Source organism: Electrophorus electricus, chromosome 13 (genome assembly GCF_013358815.1).
Source record: "Electrophorus electricus isolate fEleEle1 chromosome 13, fEleEle1.pri, whole genome shotgun sequence".
In the NCBI taxonomy this organism is placed as follows: domain Eukaryota; kingdom Metazoa; phylum Chordata; class Actinopteri; order Gymnotiformes; family Gymnotidae; genus Electrophorus; species Electrophorus electricus.
Window position 1 is genome coordinate 7,892,324 of NC_049547.1, and position 17,676 is coordinate 7,909,999.

Below are 17,676 nucleotides of genomic sequence, written 5' to 3' on the forward strand. Positions count from 1 at the left end.
CACTTCCTACAAGCGAATTACCACTCATGACGCTGTTTGTATGATGTGTATATTAACGTTACTTCTATGCTTCTGAGTCATGAGAATATGAACATTATATTCAGTTGTGAGGACTTATAATTTGAGAGGATCCAGCACTGGTATTATTATGTAGCTATCATTGTAATATGGGTCAGAAGACTGCTAACATCACAACACTAAAGTTAACTACCATGTTATCAAGACAAAGAAAATGGAACACAGACTGTCACTTCTTAACTGATGACCCTAATTAGCCTAGTTTCTATTTCAACAGAATACAAAGGTTTGGCCTAAATAACAATTACTGCATATTTGCACTTAAGAGTACTGACTCTATGTTGTTGTTTTTTTAATGTTTTTTATATATATGGTTTTTATAACATGTTTTTTTTTGGGTTTTTTTATAAAATGTATGATTTTTATTCATGGTTTTTATAACATGGTTTTTATAAATGATATTTATAACATTCAAGTCTAAGTCCTAAAGGCTGGTACCACCTTTGTTTTAGAGAAAATACAATTATTGTTATCTTATACTAAAAATAAAAGTGAAGACACAAATGAAGCACATTTAAAACACATTAGGTACATATTAAATATAGACTTCAGTCTGCACTAAATGCACTTTGATTCTCAATTAGATTTTTTAATGCTAGGCATAGTCTAGTGCATTGGAAAGTGTCATGGCCACTTGAACATGAAAGAGCGAACATAGACATGAAAGAGCGTAGAGGCAATTATGGCTACCCCATTCTTGGAGAAGACACTGTTCATCCACTTGGTGTAGGTCTTTTTCTGCACAGCCATGCGCTGTTCTTGCAGTTCTCGGATCCGTCCCTGCTCATACTCGTCCACGTCTTCCTGCTTAGACATCTGGGACATCACAGCAACATGCTCTTTTAGAAACAACACCTACTTAGCTGGATTCAGGTAAAAGTATAAAGTTAATATGAGGTCTAATTGATGGATTTTGAATTTAGGGCCAGAAAATTCAATCATGCTGCATTTAACAAATTACTCAAAAAATGATAAAATTGCGTTTAATTAAGGAAGGCCAATACAAGTCAGTTAACATTAGTCTCATGCAAACCTGCTTAACTTTTATTCCATGTTAGTCACAATTGCATAACTATAAAGTATTTCGTTAACATTCTATTATGGCTCCATGTCTCGTAGCAATGATTGTTAGTTCACATTAAATGCAATAGCAATCATATGACAAGTTTAATAATTAAGCTTCACACATTTTACTAGAGCTTCAGCTAATGGTAGGTCCATTAAGAGGTTGTAAAAAGAAACCATAACTATTCAGTACATCTTTAACATTTTTAAACAAGTTTTAAAGGATTACTTTGTACAAATTTTAGTAAATAGTTAATTAGCTTCTACATAAGCCTCTTATGCTAGTATAATTGTGATACAAAACTTTGGATCAGTATTCAGTATTACGAAAAGCAAATGTAATATTAGAAATTACCAGCAGAGCTTTTATTACATATCTTGACATTACTGTAGAAGCATCCAAAAATGAAAAATAAAAATCAATGCAGACCAAATACAACTAAACGTCATCACAAACCTTCACAAAGTCCTCTTCTCAGCCAAAATACAAAATGGTCTAAGATGTAGAAGTATTCATGATTTTAAGCCTGTATGAAGAGAGCTCTTTCTTTGTGGTTGACCAGTGAAGTAGTGAAATGAACTTTGAAGTCATAGTGGGTAGTAGATTGACAGGAAAGGCATCTTTCACCTGACACTGCACAATAAAGGTTCAAAGGTTGCACCACTCTGTGCAATTCAGCAGTGCAAATGTTTTAAGGAAATAGTTAACTCAAAATATAACATTGTAAAGAGTAAAGGAAAACCAATAAGGGAAGATCATAATAATGGATTCTGTGCTTCACTACAATTTTGAATATACACACACACACACACACACACACACACACACACACACCTGACACTTTTATCCCAAACAACTTACAATTATGACTGAGTACAACTTCAGCAAGTGAGGGTTAAGGGCCTTGCTCAGGGGCCCAACAGTGGCACCTTGGCAGTGGCAACCTTCCAATTACAAGTAAAGTACTACCAATGCCCAAATATGCAAATTCTCTATTACATTTACAGAATTTTATCTGACGCTTTTATCCAAAGCAACTTACAATTATGACTGAGTGCAACTTGACCCCCCCCACCACACACACACACACACACACACACACACACACACACTCACTTGATTGCCAGAAAATAGAACAAAACTGCTACTGACAACAAGCCATTGTGTTTCCATTGCTGTGCCCTTATGAGGGATGTGGAGAAAAAACACATTAGTGCACAAGCTATTAAAAATGCCTGTCCTAAAACATTTAGTCTTAAATGCAACACTGATATTCACTTAGGTCCCAACGTCCAATACTAAGAAATGCATTTACTCATTTACTACATCTAAAATTGAACTGGATACTTATTTAAAATGGAGACAGTGTTTTGCTGTTTCAGAGACCCTAACATTCATTCAAATGTCCTCCTTGTACAGCATGTTTTTCTTTTCCTCTTTTCCCTTTTTGTTGATTCATGTTTTCTCTTAACAACTAACATCTGATACTGACTCAGTTACTAAAGTCCTCTGTTGAAAAATAATTTTCAGATGTTTGTTACTAATCTGTCATAGGACCTTAGCAAAGCGGCCTAGGGCCACACGATTGTCCTGAATGCTGAAATCATGAAGTTCCTGAGAATCAACTTTTGGACCATGCTGTGATGCTTAGGAATGAAAATGTTTACATATTATGCAAACAAATACCCCAATGTAACACTTCATGTGCTGAATAGAAAAGACTATATAAAAAAACAATAACAGAGGTTTTATATTGTATATAAATATTGCTTTTCACATGAGTAACTCAGAATAGCTCTAATAGAAGCATCAGGCCTCATCTGGTCAAAAAGATGGGAGTCAGTGTGCACATTATTAGCAGTAACAATGTTAATACTACAATGATTAAAAAAAAAAAACTTTTTACTTTCCATTTGTATTAAAAAAAGGTTTCACATACTGATTAGCTCTGCTCTGCACATTAAAACACAATCTTCATGCCTAAATATTTGAATCGTTTTTAATAATATACGATACTGGTGTGACATCATTATCGCAAATCAAATGTAAAATTAACCAAAAGTAGAAATAATGACAAATGTTCAGCATTAGCATTTGAACATTTGGTGTCAATATGATGATTTATTAATTATATGCCCTGGATGACCAGGTACAGCTCAGATAAATCGAGTTGGCCAAGTGGCTTTCTACCACAAAACAGACAAAACTTGAACAAAATCAAATCAGATAAGCCCCTTTAATTTGATTTACAACAGCACTGTCCGTATGTGTAGTAGATCCAATACATCTTTATCAGCATCATCACCTACACATGCATATATGGAAATATTTATTATCATCAGGAATGGCCCAGCAATATTAGCTCAGGATATCAGTGAATCGTGAGTCCCTGTTCTACTCAAATCATGCAATTACATCATTTAGTATGGAGGAGTTGCATACCTCCAGTCCTCTTACCTACAGCGGAAAGAGATGCATCTGGAGGTATAGTGCATGTACAACTTAATCCATTTATCTGACTCCAAACTATAATTAACAAATGTGATAGAAAGAGCAAATTCTATTGCATAGCTTAGCATAAGATATGAAAGCCTAGGCATAAAGTTCCTTAATGCCAAAAAATAGCCTGCTTTGACAGAGGTTTACTGTTCAGCTAGCCTAACTTATGGTTTAACCTAATAGATGTTTGCAGCACTCAATACTTTACAGGGAACTGGTGTCAACATTATATAAAACTATAGCTGGTTCTTTACAGCATTCAGTGGGTACTTAAGCATTTACATTATGTAATGTTATCTTAAGAGCAGAGCTTCACATGAGTTCAAGGTAACAGGATTTATTAGCATAACACAAGCCAATTAATTACAACACTACAATTGGTTAAATATTGTAACAAGGCTGTGCACATTATAAATAACAGAAATGCAGAATACAAAATACTTCCTGAATGTTACATAATAGATGGATAGAGACAAAGAGAGAGAGATAGAGAAAGAGTGAGGGAGAGAGGGAAACAGAGAGAAAGAGAGAGCAAGCCCAAGAGAGATTTCTCAGTCCACCAGCTCTGGCTCAGCTCCACTTCAGATCTCCTCCAAAAATCCTTTACACCCCCCACCCACTGACCCACCCATCCATCCCACACTTCTTTCAGTCTTATTTTGACCAAGAACAGTTTGCCACCACTGACCAATCAAAAGCAACCACATTGAGGTATCACCTCACCACAGGATAAGACACATGAACTCATAACTGTTACATTGATTTACAAATCCAAATAACAGCTGACCATTTTTGCTGGTGCAAAAGATAGGCCGAAGATGCGCACTGATCTCAATGAGTCCACAGATGTGAACAGCAGTGGGGGTGAATGAACAAATCTTCTTAGACTAGTGCTTGGCAGTGAAAATTCTTCACTGCAATTTTGGTATTCCTTTGGCACTTATTTAGTTGCACAATACAAGCTACGAACAGCTGGCTGTGTGACTCGGCCAGCTAAGGAAAGGTAACGTGTCACTCTAAGTAAGAGTTCTCTCTGAGAGCTAGACTTTCTTCAAACTCACTGAAAATGATTTGTTGGATGGTTTTCTCAGCAACCAGGCTTGGCATTCGTTAACTTAGGCTACCTCTAAAACGTGTGCAGTGTGCATCATTTAATCAATTAAGTTAAAAGACCTAATGTCAGTATTATGGAAAGCAAACCTTCCATGTTGTCTCTTCCAAAACTACAAGGTCAGAGAGCACAACACTGACAGTATGTTCATCCTTTTGAATTAGAATTAATGGATAAAGGAAAATATTCTATTTTCTTTCTGGTGTCTTTTTGTATGCATTACATGTTGTATAAAAGTAAATGTCTATTTTAAGAGGTATATTAAAGTAAACTTGCTATTTAGAAGTTCCTTGTACTTCATACATACAACTTGATGTGAGAAAAATATGAAATATATAATTGGCTGCTTTTAAAAACATGACTATGAATCCTTTTTAGTTAGTTAGACATTGTGATATGTTTTCATTGTTTTCAGTGTGAAGCACGGTTGCAGACATACATCAGACTGCATCAGATGCACAGATAGAAAGGTTTAAAAAGTGATATCAATATGAGATAGCATAACCCATTTTTATAGTCACTGTGATAGCATAAAGTTATGCAACCACTAATTCCAGCCAGTCTAAATACAGAGTATTTGGGAATATAAAACTTTTCAGACTGTCTCCACATTAGGACTCACAGCAAATCATGTTGGGTTTTTTTGTTGTTTGTTTGATTTCTTTGGTCGCTTGTTCCTTCCGTTCTGTCCTAAGCAGAGTTCCTACAAAACATAATAATGCTAACTTGCAGTACCAGATTTCTTTCATTATCTGCTCTGTTAGAATTATTGGTTGAAGGCTACATTGTGTGCAGTTTACATAAAAATAGAAGACGTGGTCACATCAGGTTCTCAGTCCTCTTGGTTTGTGTACAAGATGTCTGCAGTGGGGTTCTTTCTGTGGCCTGGGGGCACCAGATGGGCTGGCAGCTCTGAGGGCAGCTCGAAGCCCTCCAGCTTGACCTTTATAAGGTGCTGAGCCAGGGCAAACTCCTCGTCATCCAGCATCCCATCCCTGTCGCAGTCAGCCAGTTTCCAGATCTTCCCAAGCACGGTGTTGGGCAGGCGTGAGCTCATCATCTCCTTCTTGGCATTGATGCCAGTCACCTTGCCATTGATGGGCATCAGGGTGTAGAAGATCTCATCGTAGCGTGGCTTGTCGCGGCTCACGATCCAGTCCTCGGCATCCGCGCCAGCGCTGATGCCCTCGCCGTAGCCATGGCCAAAGGGGCCATCTCCGGAGCCATCAAAGGCCCCGCCCATCACCATCTGGGGCGGCTGCTTGCCTTCTTCCTCCCGGATCATAATCATCAGTGAGGAGATCTTGTTGCTCAGCATCTTGTCCACTGATTCGATAAGCTTTATTTTCAGGGAGGGGAACTTGCTGAAGTCGTAGTGCATGAGTTGCTCCTGTGTTCACACACACGAGAAGGAGTAACATGGAAAAAGTATTATTACACAATGCAATATATAAAACAATATAAAAACATTCTTTTTAAAATTCTATTTAATTTACTAGGCTACAGTACGGTACAGAGATAAAAAGGCTAAACAACAAGGGGAAGGGGTAGTTTTCTTTTTAGAGATATCCGAGACTACAAATGCTAATCAATGTTGTCCTTTGAAGGTTAATCTATTTAGTGGACAGCCTGCATCTTAAGTACTGCCTGGAAACAGTTTCGATTGCCCTAATGCATCTATTCTATTGTTTTCTATTCTATTTCATTCCATTCTATTATGTTTGGTTCTATTTAGGGGTTTTCACTATCAAAAATAAAAATGAAAATCCATCTGGGTCTCAAATACATCAAAAATCATTTCTCTGTACCCCACTGGTAAAGTATGCCAAATTCATTAGATTAGGCAAGGCAAGTTTATTTGTATAGACTTTCATACTCAGCAGCAATTCAAAGATTATACCATTCGTCTGGTATTTTAATGGTTCGTGCACTACGGTAAGTCTCAGGGCCTAAATGTGGCAGCGTCCAATGTTACACAAACATCCTCAGGCGAGGCCTGGAGAATGTGACACCATAGTGGGTGGTTCCACGGCTTAGCACACAATAGCACCACCAGGTCTCGTGTCCTCCATGGGGTTCAAACCACACTGCTAATTGGAGACTGTTCTACATTAATTTAGGCAGTTTGTAAAATCAGGGCTAGCAATGTTCTTATTCTTTCCATCCAAGCATCAGAAGCTGAAGGGTTCATTAAGTTGTCATCAACAGTTTTCTCTTTTTTGCATCAGGTGTGTGTGTGTGTATAGTGTCTTTCATTTTGACAATTATATGCAAACTTTATTATTCATTAATAAAGGGACCATGAATTACAAATAATTACCATAATGTTGACCTATTTATGCTTTTCTTTCCATTTTGTTGCTATGAATTGCTGATACAATTTACACATTTTCCCCAGTCACACAACAGTGGCCCCAATCTGGGAAAGCAAGGCTACATATGCTTTCTCCAAAGAGAAGCAATCTAATAATTCCCCTTTTAAATTCTATTGCTAATTGATCAGTACATGATCAACTGTATTTCCTTTGAACATATCTCTCTGTTAGGGGATTTAGAAGTGTTTTTACCACTCAGAAAGCACTGCTTTATTAAGGACATTACATTGGTTTAAAGAAAGGGACATAGTAAGCACATAAGTGATTAAGTAGCAACTGAGAGGAGTGACTGTTTATGGGATATACCTGCATCTTATTAACATTGGGGAAATCTCCAGGTGAGATGTGGTGCTCCCTCTGCAGCATCTGATAGATCTCTGGCAAGTGGGCGATCAATTCCTCCTTCTTCTTCTCCTTACCAAATAGAGAAGGCATCTCCTTCTTTAGGTGACTGATGATATATGCATGCACCTATGGGGATAAAGACAACAAAGCATGTGTGGCCTTAGAAACATAGCAAAATATTTGTGAACCATTTATATGATGTTCAACTATTACTAATTTGTACAAGTGAAAGGGCAGAGTAAGATTTGGTGCGAAACAGGATATACAAATGCTATATCTGGATAATGTATTCTCAGTGACCGACAGAGACAGGTTGTAATTAACACCACTAAAAAGGTCTTCACCTCACAATCCTACAGCTTGATTACATAATCTGAAGCTATCAACTGGCCTCCACCTTGGGTCTGTCCCTTTCCATGGGAATAGTTAACAGTGTCCGTGTTTACTTAACTCCATCCTCAATAAAGAGGAAACATGCTGCAGGAGCAACTAAAATAATGCCATGCTTTTTCTATGCTTGTTCCTTCCATGAAGTACCAAAGGCCAGCAACAGCTAGGAATGGCATAAACATGAAGGGCAGTACACTAGAGGAAGGAAGTGTGAGGGGAAAAAGGGCTTTCCATTTACTACACCAGTGTGCAGCATTCCTTGTACCAACTCCCCACCGCCATGCAATTTTGGGTGCATGGAAAAAGGGGTAGTAGTAGCTCAGTGGTTAAGGTTCTTGACTAGTAATCAGAAGGTTGCTAGTTCAAGCCCCACCACTGCCAGGTTGTCACTGTTAGGGCCCCTGAGCAAGGCCCTCAACTCTCAAGTTGCTAACACATAATGCAATGTAAAAGGGTGCTACACAAGGTCTGTACGGGGGACAGAAAAAAGTGCTCGTCCTATTCCTTTCGCACAGAATGCTGGGCCAGCTTTGGGAAGTGTTGCGGAAGAGATAAGAGACACTCTTGGTGGTAAATGGAGCACTTGGAAGGGTGCAGTCTTGACTGTGCTAGGCACATCCAGGCACAGTGATGGGAGCTCACATTGCGCTGTGTGAACCCACCCACTGCGCCGTCAGCCAAAAACAACACCGGCTCAACAATGGTCAAGGGTGAAGAGAAAGACAAAACAGCCCAGACCTGCAGTGTCAGAAAGGAAATGTTATCTAAAATGGGTCCAAACATGGACCTAATAAGTGTAATGGATACAAACACCCAAACGCTCCTTCTTGCTAGCAAGTGTTTAGGCAAACACTTAACAGGACTGCAAACCAAATGAGTAAACAATGGATTTCACATCAGACTACTCATGTTAAGCCAGACTACTCATGTTAAGCCAATTCTTGAGGACTTCACACAGTCCATTTTTGTCAAACCACCATACTCTGGACCTGGGCATAGAAGTCCTCAATTTCCTGCTCTGATGCATCTGCTGTTGGTGCATAGACTTGGATGATGGTCACGTTCAGAGGTTTCCCTCTGATGCAGATGGACATGATCCTATCACTGATGTATTTGGGGTTTTCTACACACCTTGCGATCCTTTTATTGGCCACAATGGCAACCCCCTTTCTCCTTTCAGTGTAACAGTCACACCAAGACTCTACATCTCAAACTTGTTTGGAAAAGTCAAAACTGTGGCATGGTTAAGGGTTCTCAAAGACTGTGCTGTGGCCAAAGCAATACTCACTGTACACAGTGAGTTCTAGGAAACTCTGTCAAAGTTCTAGGAAACAGCTATGCTCTAGCAGCTAACTCACCTTGGCAAGTCGTGCTCTTTTAATGAGATCATTGAGCTTTCGCAGGGCAGCATTGCGTGGCAGGGCCTGGATATCCCGGAAAAGGTCCTGCGCCTCAGCCTCAAAGAGGCGCCGGTTGTCCGTGTTCTGCAAGGGCTTGGCCCAGAAGGAGCCCAGGTAGACCCTCACCACCTCTGGAGTGTTGATCACCTTGCCTAAGGACCACATGAGGGCCCCATAGACTCGCATCAGCTGTTGAGTGTCCACCTGGTCAGCCTTGTTCAGCACCACACGGATCTTGTCATCTTGGCCGCGCAGGGCCTTTATAGCCTCGGAGAACTCATCTGAGATGTCCAGTTTGTGGGCGTCAAAGAGGAGGATGATGCGATCCACACGCTCACCAAACCATCGCAGAACTTCAGCAAAATCATAGCCTGAAGAAGAGAAAGTGGGAGACTTTACAAGGAGCCCTCTTTTTACACTGCATGGGGGTGTGAGAATTCACCAAATGTGGTCAGCATGGACATAATTTATAAATGTTCATTCATTAGCAGATTTGAGAATAGATAGAGCTCCAGGAAGGGCATGGAATAGTACACAGACATCTGTGTAAGGTTGCGCAGTACAAGGACAACTCCTAACCATAAATGTAATTTTGAAAAATGGAGCTCTGCTGAAGCTCATTATTTACTGCAATAAATTCAGTGATACACGATTTGTATATTTTAGTACCTAGGAACATCACATTCTGTGGAAAAACCCAATTTGTTATGTAGGCATAGGAAAAAGTGAGACAGACCAGCACCTGGATGGAACATGTAACAAAAGTTCTTCAGAATGATTAGAGCACTTTTATGGGAAGTACTTCTATTTGCAACTAGAAATGCTTGACACAGTCAGTGTAGAAAACATAATGCTGGCTTTGATTGAACTTAATAATGCATGGTTATTTACACAGGCATTCTTCCAAGAGTGAGAGGGAACAGGAGGCTGGTTCAAAGCAGCTGCACAGAGAGATTGCAGGTTCTGTATCACACTGTGACGTGCAGCACAAAGAAAAACTGTTACCGGCATGAGGCATGCATGTTCCTCAGAGAAAATCCATTTCATGTAGAATGGGCATATTTTATAGTGAGCAAACTACTGCTCTATCACTGGCAGCAATTCAGTGCATCTGCTGATGTACTCAGACCATAATGTAACAAGATATCCATCCAGCTATTCTATAGCGATAAGGAAATTAGTGTGCAAAACAATGGCATCGATTACATCTCACTGGAGAAATGTTCGAACACGTGCCAAGGTCTTAAAAATGAGGAGTTGGGAATGTTGGAACCATTAGGACTGTCCTTGAGTATTAGAAAATACCAAAAAAATAAATAAATAAATAAATAAATAAATAAATCAACTGGCTTTTTAAAAGGACATGACCATATATACCAGTGGAGGGGAAAAAAAAAAATAAATCACTTCAGAGCTGTTTAATCAGTCCTCAGCTGTAACTGCAAAATGTAAAAAATGTACACTTTTTCAGTATACATGTTTATGCAAAACAGACAAATGCACATGAAGTGTTCTTAAAAAGTAACAATTTGAAGGCATATCTATTGCTTATGGATAGCAAAGAAAATTCCTTTTACTAACTTCACCAATTCAATAACAAGTCTAACAGGGTGGAGCATTTTTTTAGAGAAAACCCACATAAGAACTTAAATGCAGTGCTGGACCCTTAAGTCATCAAACACGTGACCAGCTGACTTCATCAGCCAGTCAGTGCACAATCAGTGGATCTGACAGAAGGGAAGAGCATTTTGGGAATCCAGGCACAAGTTAAGGGGCCAAAACAGTGACAGATGTGGAACGCCCATGGAGCGCTGGTCCATGGGTTGATAGCAGCGTCGCAAAACATCTGTGAGACTCTAGCACTGCTGCCCTGCTGTAATCTACAGCAGGTTCATCACATGCTTCAGCAAGCAACTGGGACATTCTGTTGCCTAGATGTTGTAGGATCAGCACTGGTCCTGACTAGTGTTAAATGGGATACAGGGTGGCTACCAAATAGTGAATCGCAGCATGTGGCCTACAGTCTGTAACAGTACGTCAGTACGCATATACAACAGGTGTACAGATGCCCTATGAGTGAACATTTTTCTAATATAGTAAGTATAAACTTAAATAAATGAATAAATAAAGAAGGCACAGGACCTTTGCTGTATTCTGTGGGGGAGGGACATAAGTAAACAGACACTGGCTCCAAGGAGGTTCCTATAAACCTCAGCTTCACCCTCAGTACAGGAAGACAATAGGCCAGGAAGACCAAACTTGGTCTATAAGCACCTCTTCGCTTAAAACTGCTATTTATAATGCCATTCTTAAGAAACTTGCTCTTGATTCTGCCTTTTGGAAAATTATTGACCTATTTTTAATCTATGCTTCCTGGCAAAATTAGAAAGGGCTGGAAACTCACACTTACAAACTTTTCTGAAAAAGATTATTCTGAACCTTTTACATCAAGCTTTTATACAGTACACAGCACTGATAATACTCTTCTGTGTGTTGTAACTCATCTCCTCCTGTCTGCTGAAAACAATACACTCATCTCTCAGGTATTGGTATCATTGAAGTACAGCTTGCCTTGTTTAGATAAGCTCTCAACAACAGACAGTTTTGTTGCCAATGGAAAACATAAGTCTGCCTCTGCGACTGTGACACAAGGTGTTCGCCAGGGATCAGTCTTTGACCCTCTATGTTTCACCCTCTTGACTCTGTACCACTGGCTCATACAATTTATCAACATAATCTTAAATTTTCAAGGTTTTGCCAGTGACTCTCATATTGACAATACCACAGACCCCACAACATATTTCCACCTACTACCCTGGAGAAGGGTGGCCACTTTAATAACCCCTAAACGGCAGACATCACACCCTCAAAAGGAGGACCCAGGCAGCTGAAAAGCTGCACTAACATCAGATATTGGGCTACCCTACCCTGGGTCATGGATTTAACATAAAATTATGGATGAACTCCAACTTTCTGAAACACATCACTATTAAAACTCAAGCTTTGGTCCCAAGACCCTAGTTATTATTCTCTGTCAACGTCATTAAAATTGATGGAAAGTTGGTCAGTCCCATCCCTGTAATACAGAATATGGGAAAAACCTTCAACCTCTCCTATATATATTTATTTTTACAGTGGCATTCTGATACATAGAACACTCAACAGAAAGAGTTATTGCACATACCACAAGAACAGCTCACATCAACTCCATCCAAGTCATTTACACTGGCTTCTGTTCTGTACCAATATCTGTGAGCTTCTCTTTCCCTACACCCCTGGTGAACACAGTGGGCAATGTAAACTTGGAAACACCATCTTACCATTTCCAAGTTGGCACTGCCCACCACAGGGAGCAGGTATTTAAGTGTCTTAGTTCCTAAATTCTGGTTTGTTCTTCCATGATTTCTTTAAAAGCCCAACTCAAAACATTCCTGCTCATTCAATATTTTCAGTAGTTTTCTTCTTCCTGTTAGAGCTTGTGTGTGTGTGTGTGTGTGTGTGTGTGTGTGTACATTGTACTGTAAAGCCATCTTTAGATTAAGAAAGTTATCACCTTTAAAATATTTTTTTTATTTTTGTTGTTATAAAAAACATAAAAACCCATATAGACCCTATACCACCAAAACCACAATCAACCCTCCATTTCCTATGACACTATGTCAACATCAAAACCAAGTTTCTAACACTGAGCAATATTAGCATACATTTATAAAATAACACAAAATTGCAGTATCAGAAAGTGCAGTGTTTCATTCATTAGCATCTGACCTGCTATTATATTAAATGTATTTAACTAGAACAGAAGCATTTCTAGATAGAATAGCCTATATAATGCTCTACTGTACATGCTGCATAATGCAGTATCATTTGTCTTTGGGGTTATAATCAGTACTATTATTACTGTATTCTACCACATATGTATGTTTTATAGACAGTCCTCTGCCAGTAAACCTCTATAACATGATTCACCCCTGTCACCTGTCAGTGACAGAAAGGCATACCGAATTTGTTATTTGGGTACATGTAATTATGCCCAGTGGCATGTCTAGAAAGATGAAACCAACGTGGCCTGAAACTTGCAAAATGAGGAACAGAAAGTGAGAAATGCTGACAGAGTAACGCCACAGCCCTGTGCTAAGCCTGCTGTGTGAGTCCTGCCATGCCCACAGGATGGAAGGCAGAGACGGAAGTCATAGCTCAGGCTTGCATCTGGTGAGTGGGGTTAAAATTAATGACCAAAGAACATATTGTTGTGAATCATGTTCCTACAATACACAAGTGGCAAATCAGGTTTTGGTGGACATGACTGAAGAATTCTGTCAAACAACCTTAACAAAATCAGGGTCACTGGCTGGTCACATGACATCTGGTCACTCTACAGAAATCCTTTTTCTGAAAAACACGATCCTGCTCTGTAGTTTACATCAAGAGGAACACTTGTGAAGGCCATAAAAAAAAGAACAGGCTCTGTGTGAAAACAGATTGTTATTGTTATGTATGCCTTTTTGTATCTGAATTCTCAGGTAGCACACATGACTCTGATCTTTGGACTGCAACCTCCTGCTGGTGGAATTGATGACAGCACACACACAGCTACTAACCTCTGCTAATGCGCTGCTTTTCTCCAGATAAGATCCCTGGTGTGTCGATTATGCTGATGCTTTGCAGAACTTGGTTGGGCATCTGAGAGCAGAAGAACCTGTCGGTTACAGACACAGACAACTTGCTGAGTGTCATCAAAAGAAACAGGTAGACCAGCACAGATACTTGTTGACTATATGTTTAAACCACTGGGTAGGTAACCAGCTGATGCCCTTCCCCTTGTCATCATCTTTACTTTCAAATTTTGGTTGAAACTTTGCTGGTCACTATTAAACTTTCATGGTCTCCATTAATTTGTGTTCAGGACCCGTTTCTGACTCAGTGTCGAATGTCTGCAATAAAACTTAGAATCGACCTAATCTAAAGTTATATATGGGTTTTATGCAGGGCCTAGGCTGAGTCATGCACATTCATACAAATAATATTTGAAATGCTCCATCTATGCTCACTAATTGCAGAACACACTAATCAGTATTCTGAAAATGTGGACCTCACATTGATGCATGTGTCAGTGGTCACTGGCCCTATACTATATTTAGTGTTTTCTAAGAAAAGTATTAAGAAAACATTAGAATAATGTTATATGAAAAGCATTACAAAACTGTGCTTATAATTATATTATTCAATGATTCTTTAGAAAAGAGGAAATTACAACATCTACCATGAGATATTAGTTACATAGTCAGCAAAAAGCAAGGGTGGGAACAGTTATAATAAAGTTCATTTAAATAACTGCTTAAGTTTCATTTTCTAGAAAATGATACATATTCATTTGCTCAACTGGACAGTCTCTGGAAAACACACACACACACACACACACAGTCATATGACGCACAGAGTGCTCCACAGGAAACTAAGTGCATTGTTCAAGGTTCCTTTGGAGAAGAGGAGATGCTCTGTTGAGTGTGTCTTTGACCTTGGTGGCAGTGACTGTCAAAGAAGCACTTATCCATTTCCCCCCACACATAAATATCCAACGAACCAGACCCCCCCTCCCCCAACTGTCTACTTGCTAAAATTAAACATTAAAAAAAATGTGGCGCCACAAACAGCATCCCTGACCGCTTATAAAGAGGAGTGACCAGCCATTTCCTGCAGCTAACTTGTTTGTGGAAAGTGGATAGGAAGTGAGGCTGCATACCACCTAGTGAACACACCAACTCATAGTGTTCTACTGTAGGAATTAAGAACAGCAATCCTATATACCAGGCCATAGCTTGAAGGACAAAGAGGTGTGTGTATGGGAAATTTATATATAAACCATATAGTTGAACTGGTCATTTGTATGTTTTCAACACCTGGGAATGGATCCTGTTTTGGCAACAGCTCGGGTAGGTGTCACACCTGTATTACAGTTGTGAGGGACTATACCTGCCAGTACACTAGATATTCAAATACGCCTGCAGTATGCTTCACAGGGTGTTTCTTTAGGAGAGGATCACACACACACACACACAACACCCTTGTGACAAGAAAATATAGAGTAACTTCATTACTACTGACCTAGAGAAATGTTTGCCAGCATAAGTCCTGAGAGGCCAAAGCTCTGCTCATGGTCTTAATGATTTGGCCCAGTAACAGCTGGGTCTTTCAAGTCTTTCATGCATGAAAAGTAGTGGACTGTACAGTGCCATGGCCTTGTGAGAAGGCTGAGAGAGCTTGAACGGCATTCTGTTCCACTCAGGCTCACTTGTCAAACAGCAGTATAAACATTAGGCCAATACATTGGGTGTATTATCACAAACAGGAGATGGAGGACCTGAAAGCCTAACTGAGGTCCATGCTATTTCCAAGGGGGAGAAGCCATGCATTATTATTACCTGTTCAGGAAGGCATTCCCAAAGGCATTGAGCTTGCGGAATGGTTTCTTGGGATCCACAACAAGGGCGTTGCCAGGAACAACCCCCTCGTTGTCCCCATACATCACAGCGATGAAACCATCTGTTGTTGGCTCAGGCCCGATCCGCATACCCGGAAAATCCTGCTCTAGGAGATACCTGTAGCCAGAGGAGCAAATGATAAAATACTGAGTGAAAATATTATTTTCACAACAGTTTTACTGGCCATTTGCAGTTTTTGTGTCATAATAAGTCTATTATGGAGTGTTAAGGTGTGTTCAAAACATGATGCAAATTTTAATTTTGGACCTGAAGATGAATGAGGTACTGACTTTGGAAACTATTTTGTTATGCATATGAGTACCCATTGAAATTAAACTGAAACTCAACTTTACAAAATAAGTGGAATAAATAGCGCTAATGTAAATCAGGCTCTAAAACTGCTGCTCTTTAAATACTCAAAAAGTGCAAATCATATACTAGTTAAATGCTAACTAAAGAGGAAGGAAATGAGGGGTCAGATTTGTGATTGATATTCCACAACCAAACAAAAAGAACCTATTGTGTAACTTCAACTGGTAAGAGTTAATCAAACTAAATAAATATATACAGTGGTTGTTCCGCAATTCACACTAAGTATCATTAAAGGCTGGGACCAGCAAGACTGTCATGGCTAACATCAGTTGACCAACGCTGGACAGAGGACTAGGTACAACACATGAACAGATGTAGCCATACTCATCAACCTTCCTGTAACTCCGTAGCTGCACCATTGCCCACGATATTACGCAATAAGAGGATGAGGAACTTAAGGTTTCTCAGAAAAGCACAATTAGTGTTCCATGCACAGATTAACTAATTAGAACTCGCCTATATCTCATCGATTAGGGAACCAATCTGGTTTGGGGGAATAATTATTCGATTTTTAAAAGAGAATTGGGGGGAAATGTCTGACTCTGCTTCGAGTGTTTAAATGACATTATAAATGAAACAACGTAGTGTTCGTCAGCAGGTTCTCATTTCTTGGGGAATTGCTGAATTTCCAAGAGGAAATGTTCTGTGCCTAAAACTAATAAACTACTGTGAGGAGGCTTCCCAGAAGGAAGCGCCCCAAAACCGCTGACATATGCTTAGCCTACGCTTCTCTCGGTACGCTTATTTAAGTCGATCAGGGACAGAAACGGTGACTGACTTACCGTACCCAAGTTTATTACGGGCGATAAACTGCAATTCATTTAATGTTCTTACAGCATTTATGAACTGTTGATTAGTGGGAAAGCGCCCAATCAAACACTTTAGGAAAATAAACTGGTGCCCTGACACTTAATGTTGCAAAACATACTTGACATTTCTCGTACATTACGAAGTGTCAATGCTATCATTACCTTATAAAAGTAGTTTTCCCTGTGGAGTACTGTCCCACCAGAAGAACCATAGGTTTGCTCTGAAAATCCGCTTCTTCCAGTGCTGGTGAGTGGAAATCGTGGAAAAAGTAGGCTTCCTCTAAAGGTAGTAATTTTTTGGTATAAAGACTCTGAAGTCCCTCGGTCACTGTTTGAAACATATCGCCCTCTTTGTTCCTACCACCCTGCTCCTTGTTTACCCAGCTGAACATAATGCCGCTTCTTTTAACCGACCAGGGATTGCGCAACCTTACTTCACCTTTTCGTATCTTATTTGAACGTTGCCAGCGATTAGGATTCTGTTCTAGTGCTGTCCTGACTCACCACCAAGGTACCTGTTACCAATCTAAGTGGCTTCTTCGCACAGTTTCAGCTGTGCAGCTGTTACCTCACCTGGGCTATGCCACCACCCGGCCTGCTACGTATAGGACGCATGTGAATATTCATGACGCCCACAGCATCTTGTTTTGCGCAGTAGTTACCCGAAGGCCTGCTGGCTGGGCGGGATTTATCTTCTCTTAGTAAACCCAGCCCGGCCTTATTTGCTGACGTAGGACCAGTTTTATGTT

At 39.8% G+C, this 17,676-nt stretch overlaps 2 protein-coding genes across 2 annotated transcripts in view; both read right to left on the reverse strand.

Annotated features, from left to right (window-relative positions):
- The window catches only part of sptbn5 (spectrin, beta, non-erythrocytic 5), a 42,657-nt gene extending 40,935 nt beyond the window's left edge, over positions 1-1,722 (reverse strand). Inside the window, 2 exon segments of the mRNA XM_035532476.1 lie at positions 769-894; positions 1,601-1,722. Coding sequence (XP_035388369.1) covers positions 769-894 — 126 coding nt within the window. The 5' untranslated portion in view covers positions 1,601-1,722.
- A 1,639-nt stretch (positions 1,723-3,361) lies between these two features.
- Positions 3,362-17,572, reverse strand: ehd4 (EH-domain containing 4). Its single transcript, XM_027000376.2, has 6 exons — positions 17,090-17,572; positions 15,687-15,863; positions 13,866-13,963; positions 9,223-9,635; positions 7,436-7,600; positions 3,362-6,144 (listed from the first exon to the last, which is right to left on the reverse strand). The coding sequence occupies exons 1-6, from the start codon at positions 17,317-17,319 to the stop codon at positions 5,587-5,589; spliced, it is 1,641 nt and encodes a 546-aa protein (XP_026856177.1). The 5' UTR covers positions 17,320-17,572; the 3' UTR covers positions 3,362-5,586.
- Between the last annotated feature and the right edge of the window lie 104 nt (positions 17,573-17,676).

Coding starts and splice junctions, on each gene's coding strand:
- ehd4 (XM_027000376.2), bottom strand. CDS start 17,319: ATGTTCAGCTGGGTAAACAAGGAGCAGGGTGGTAGGAACAAAGAGGGC. Junction 15,864..17,089: donor GGGAAAACTACTTTTATAAG/GTAATGATAGCA, acceptor CTCTGGCTACAG/GTATCTCCTAGAGCAGGATT. Junction 7,601..9,222: donor AAAGAGCACGACTTGCCAAG/GTGAGTTAGCTG, acceptor TTATCCCCATAG/GTGCATGCATATATCATCAG.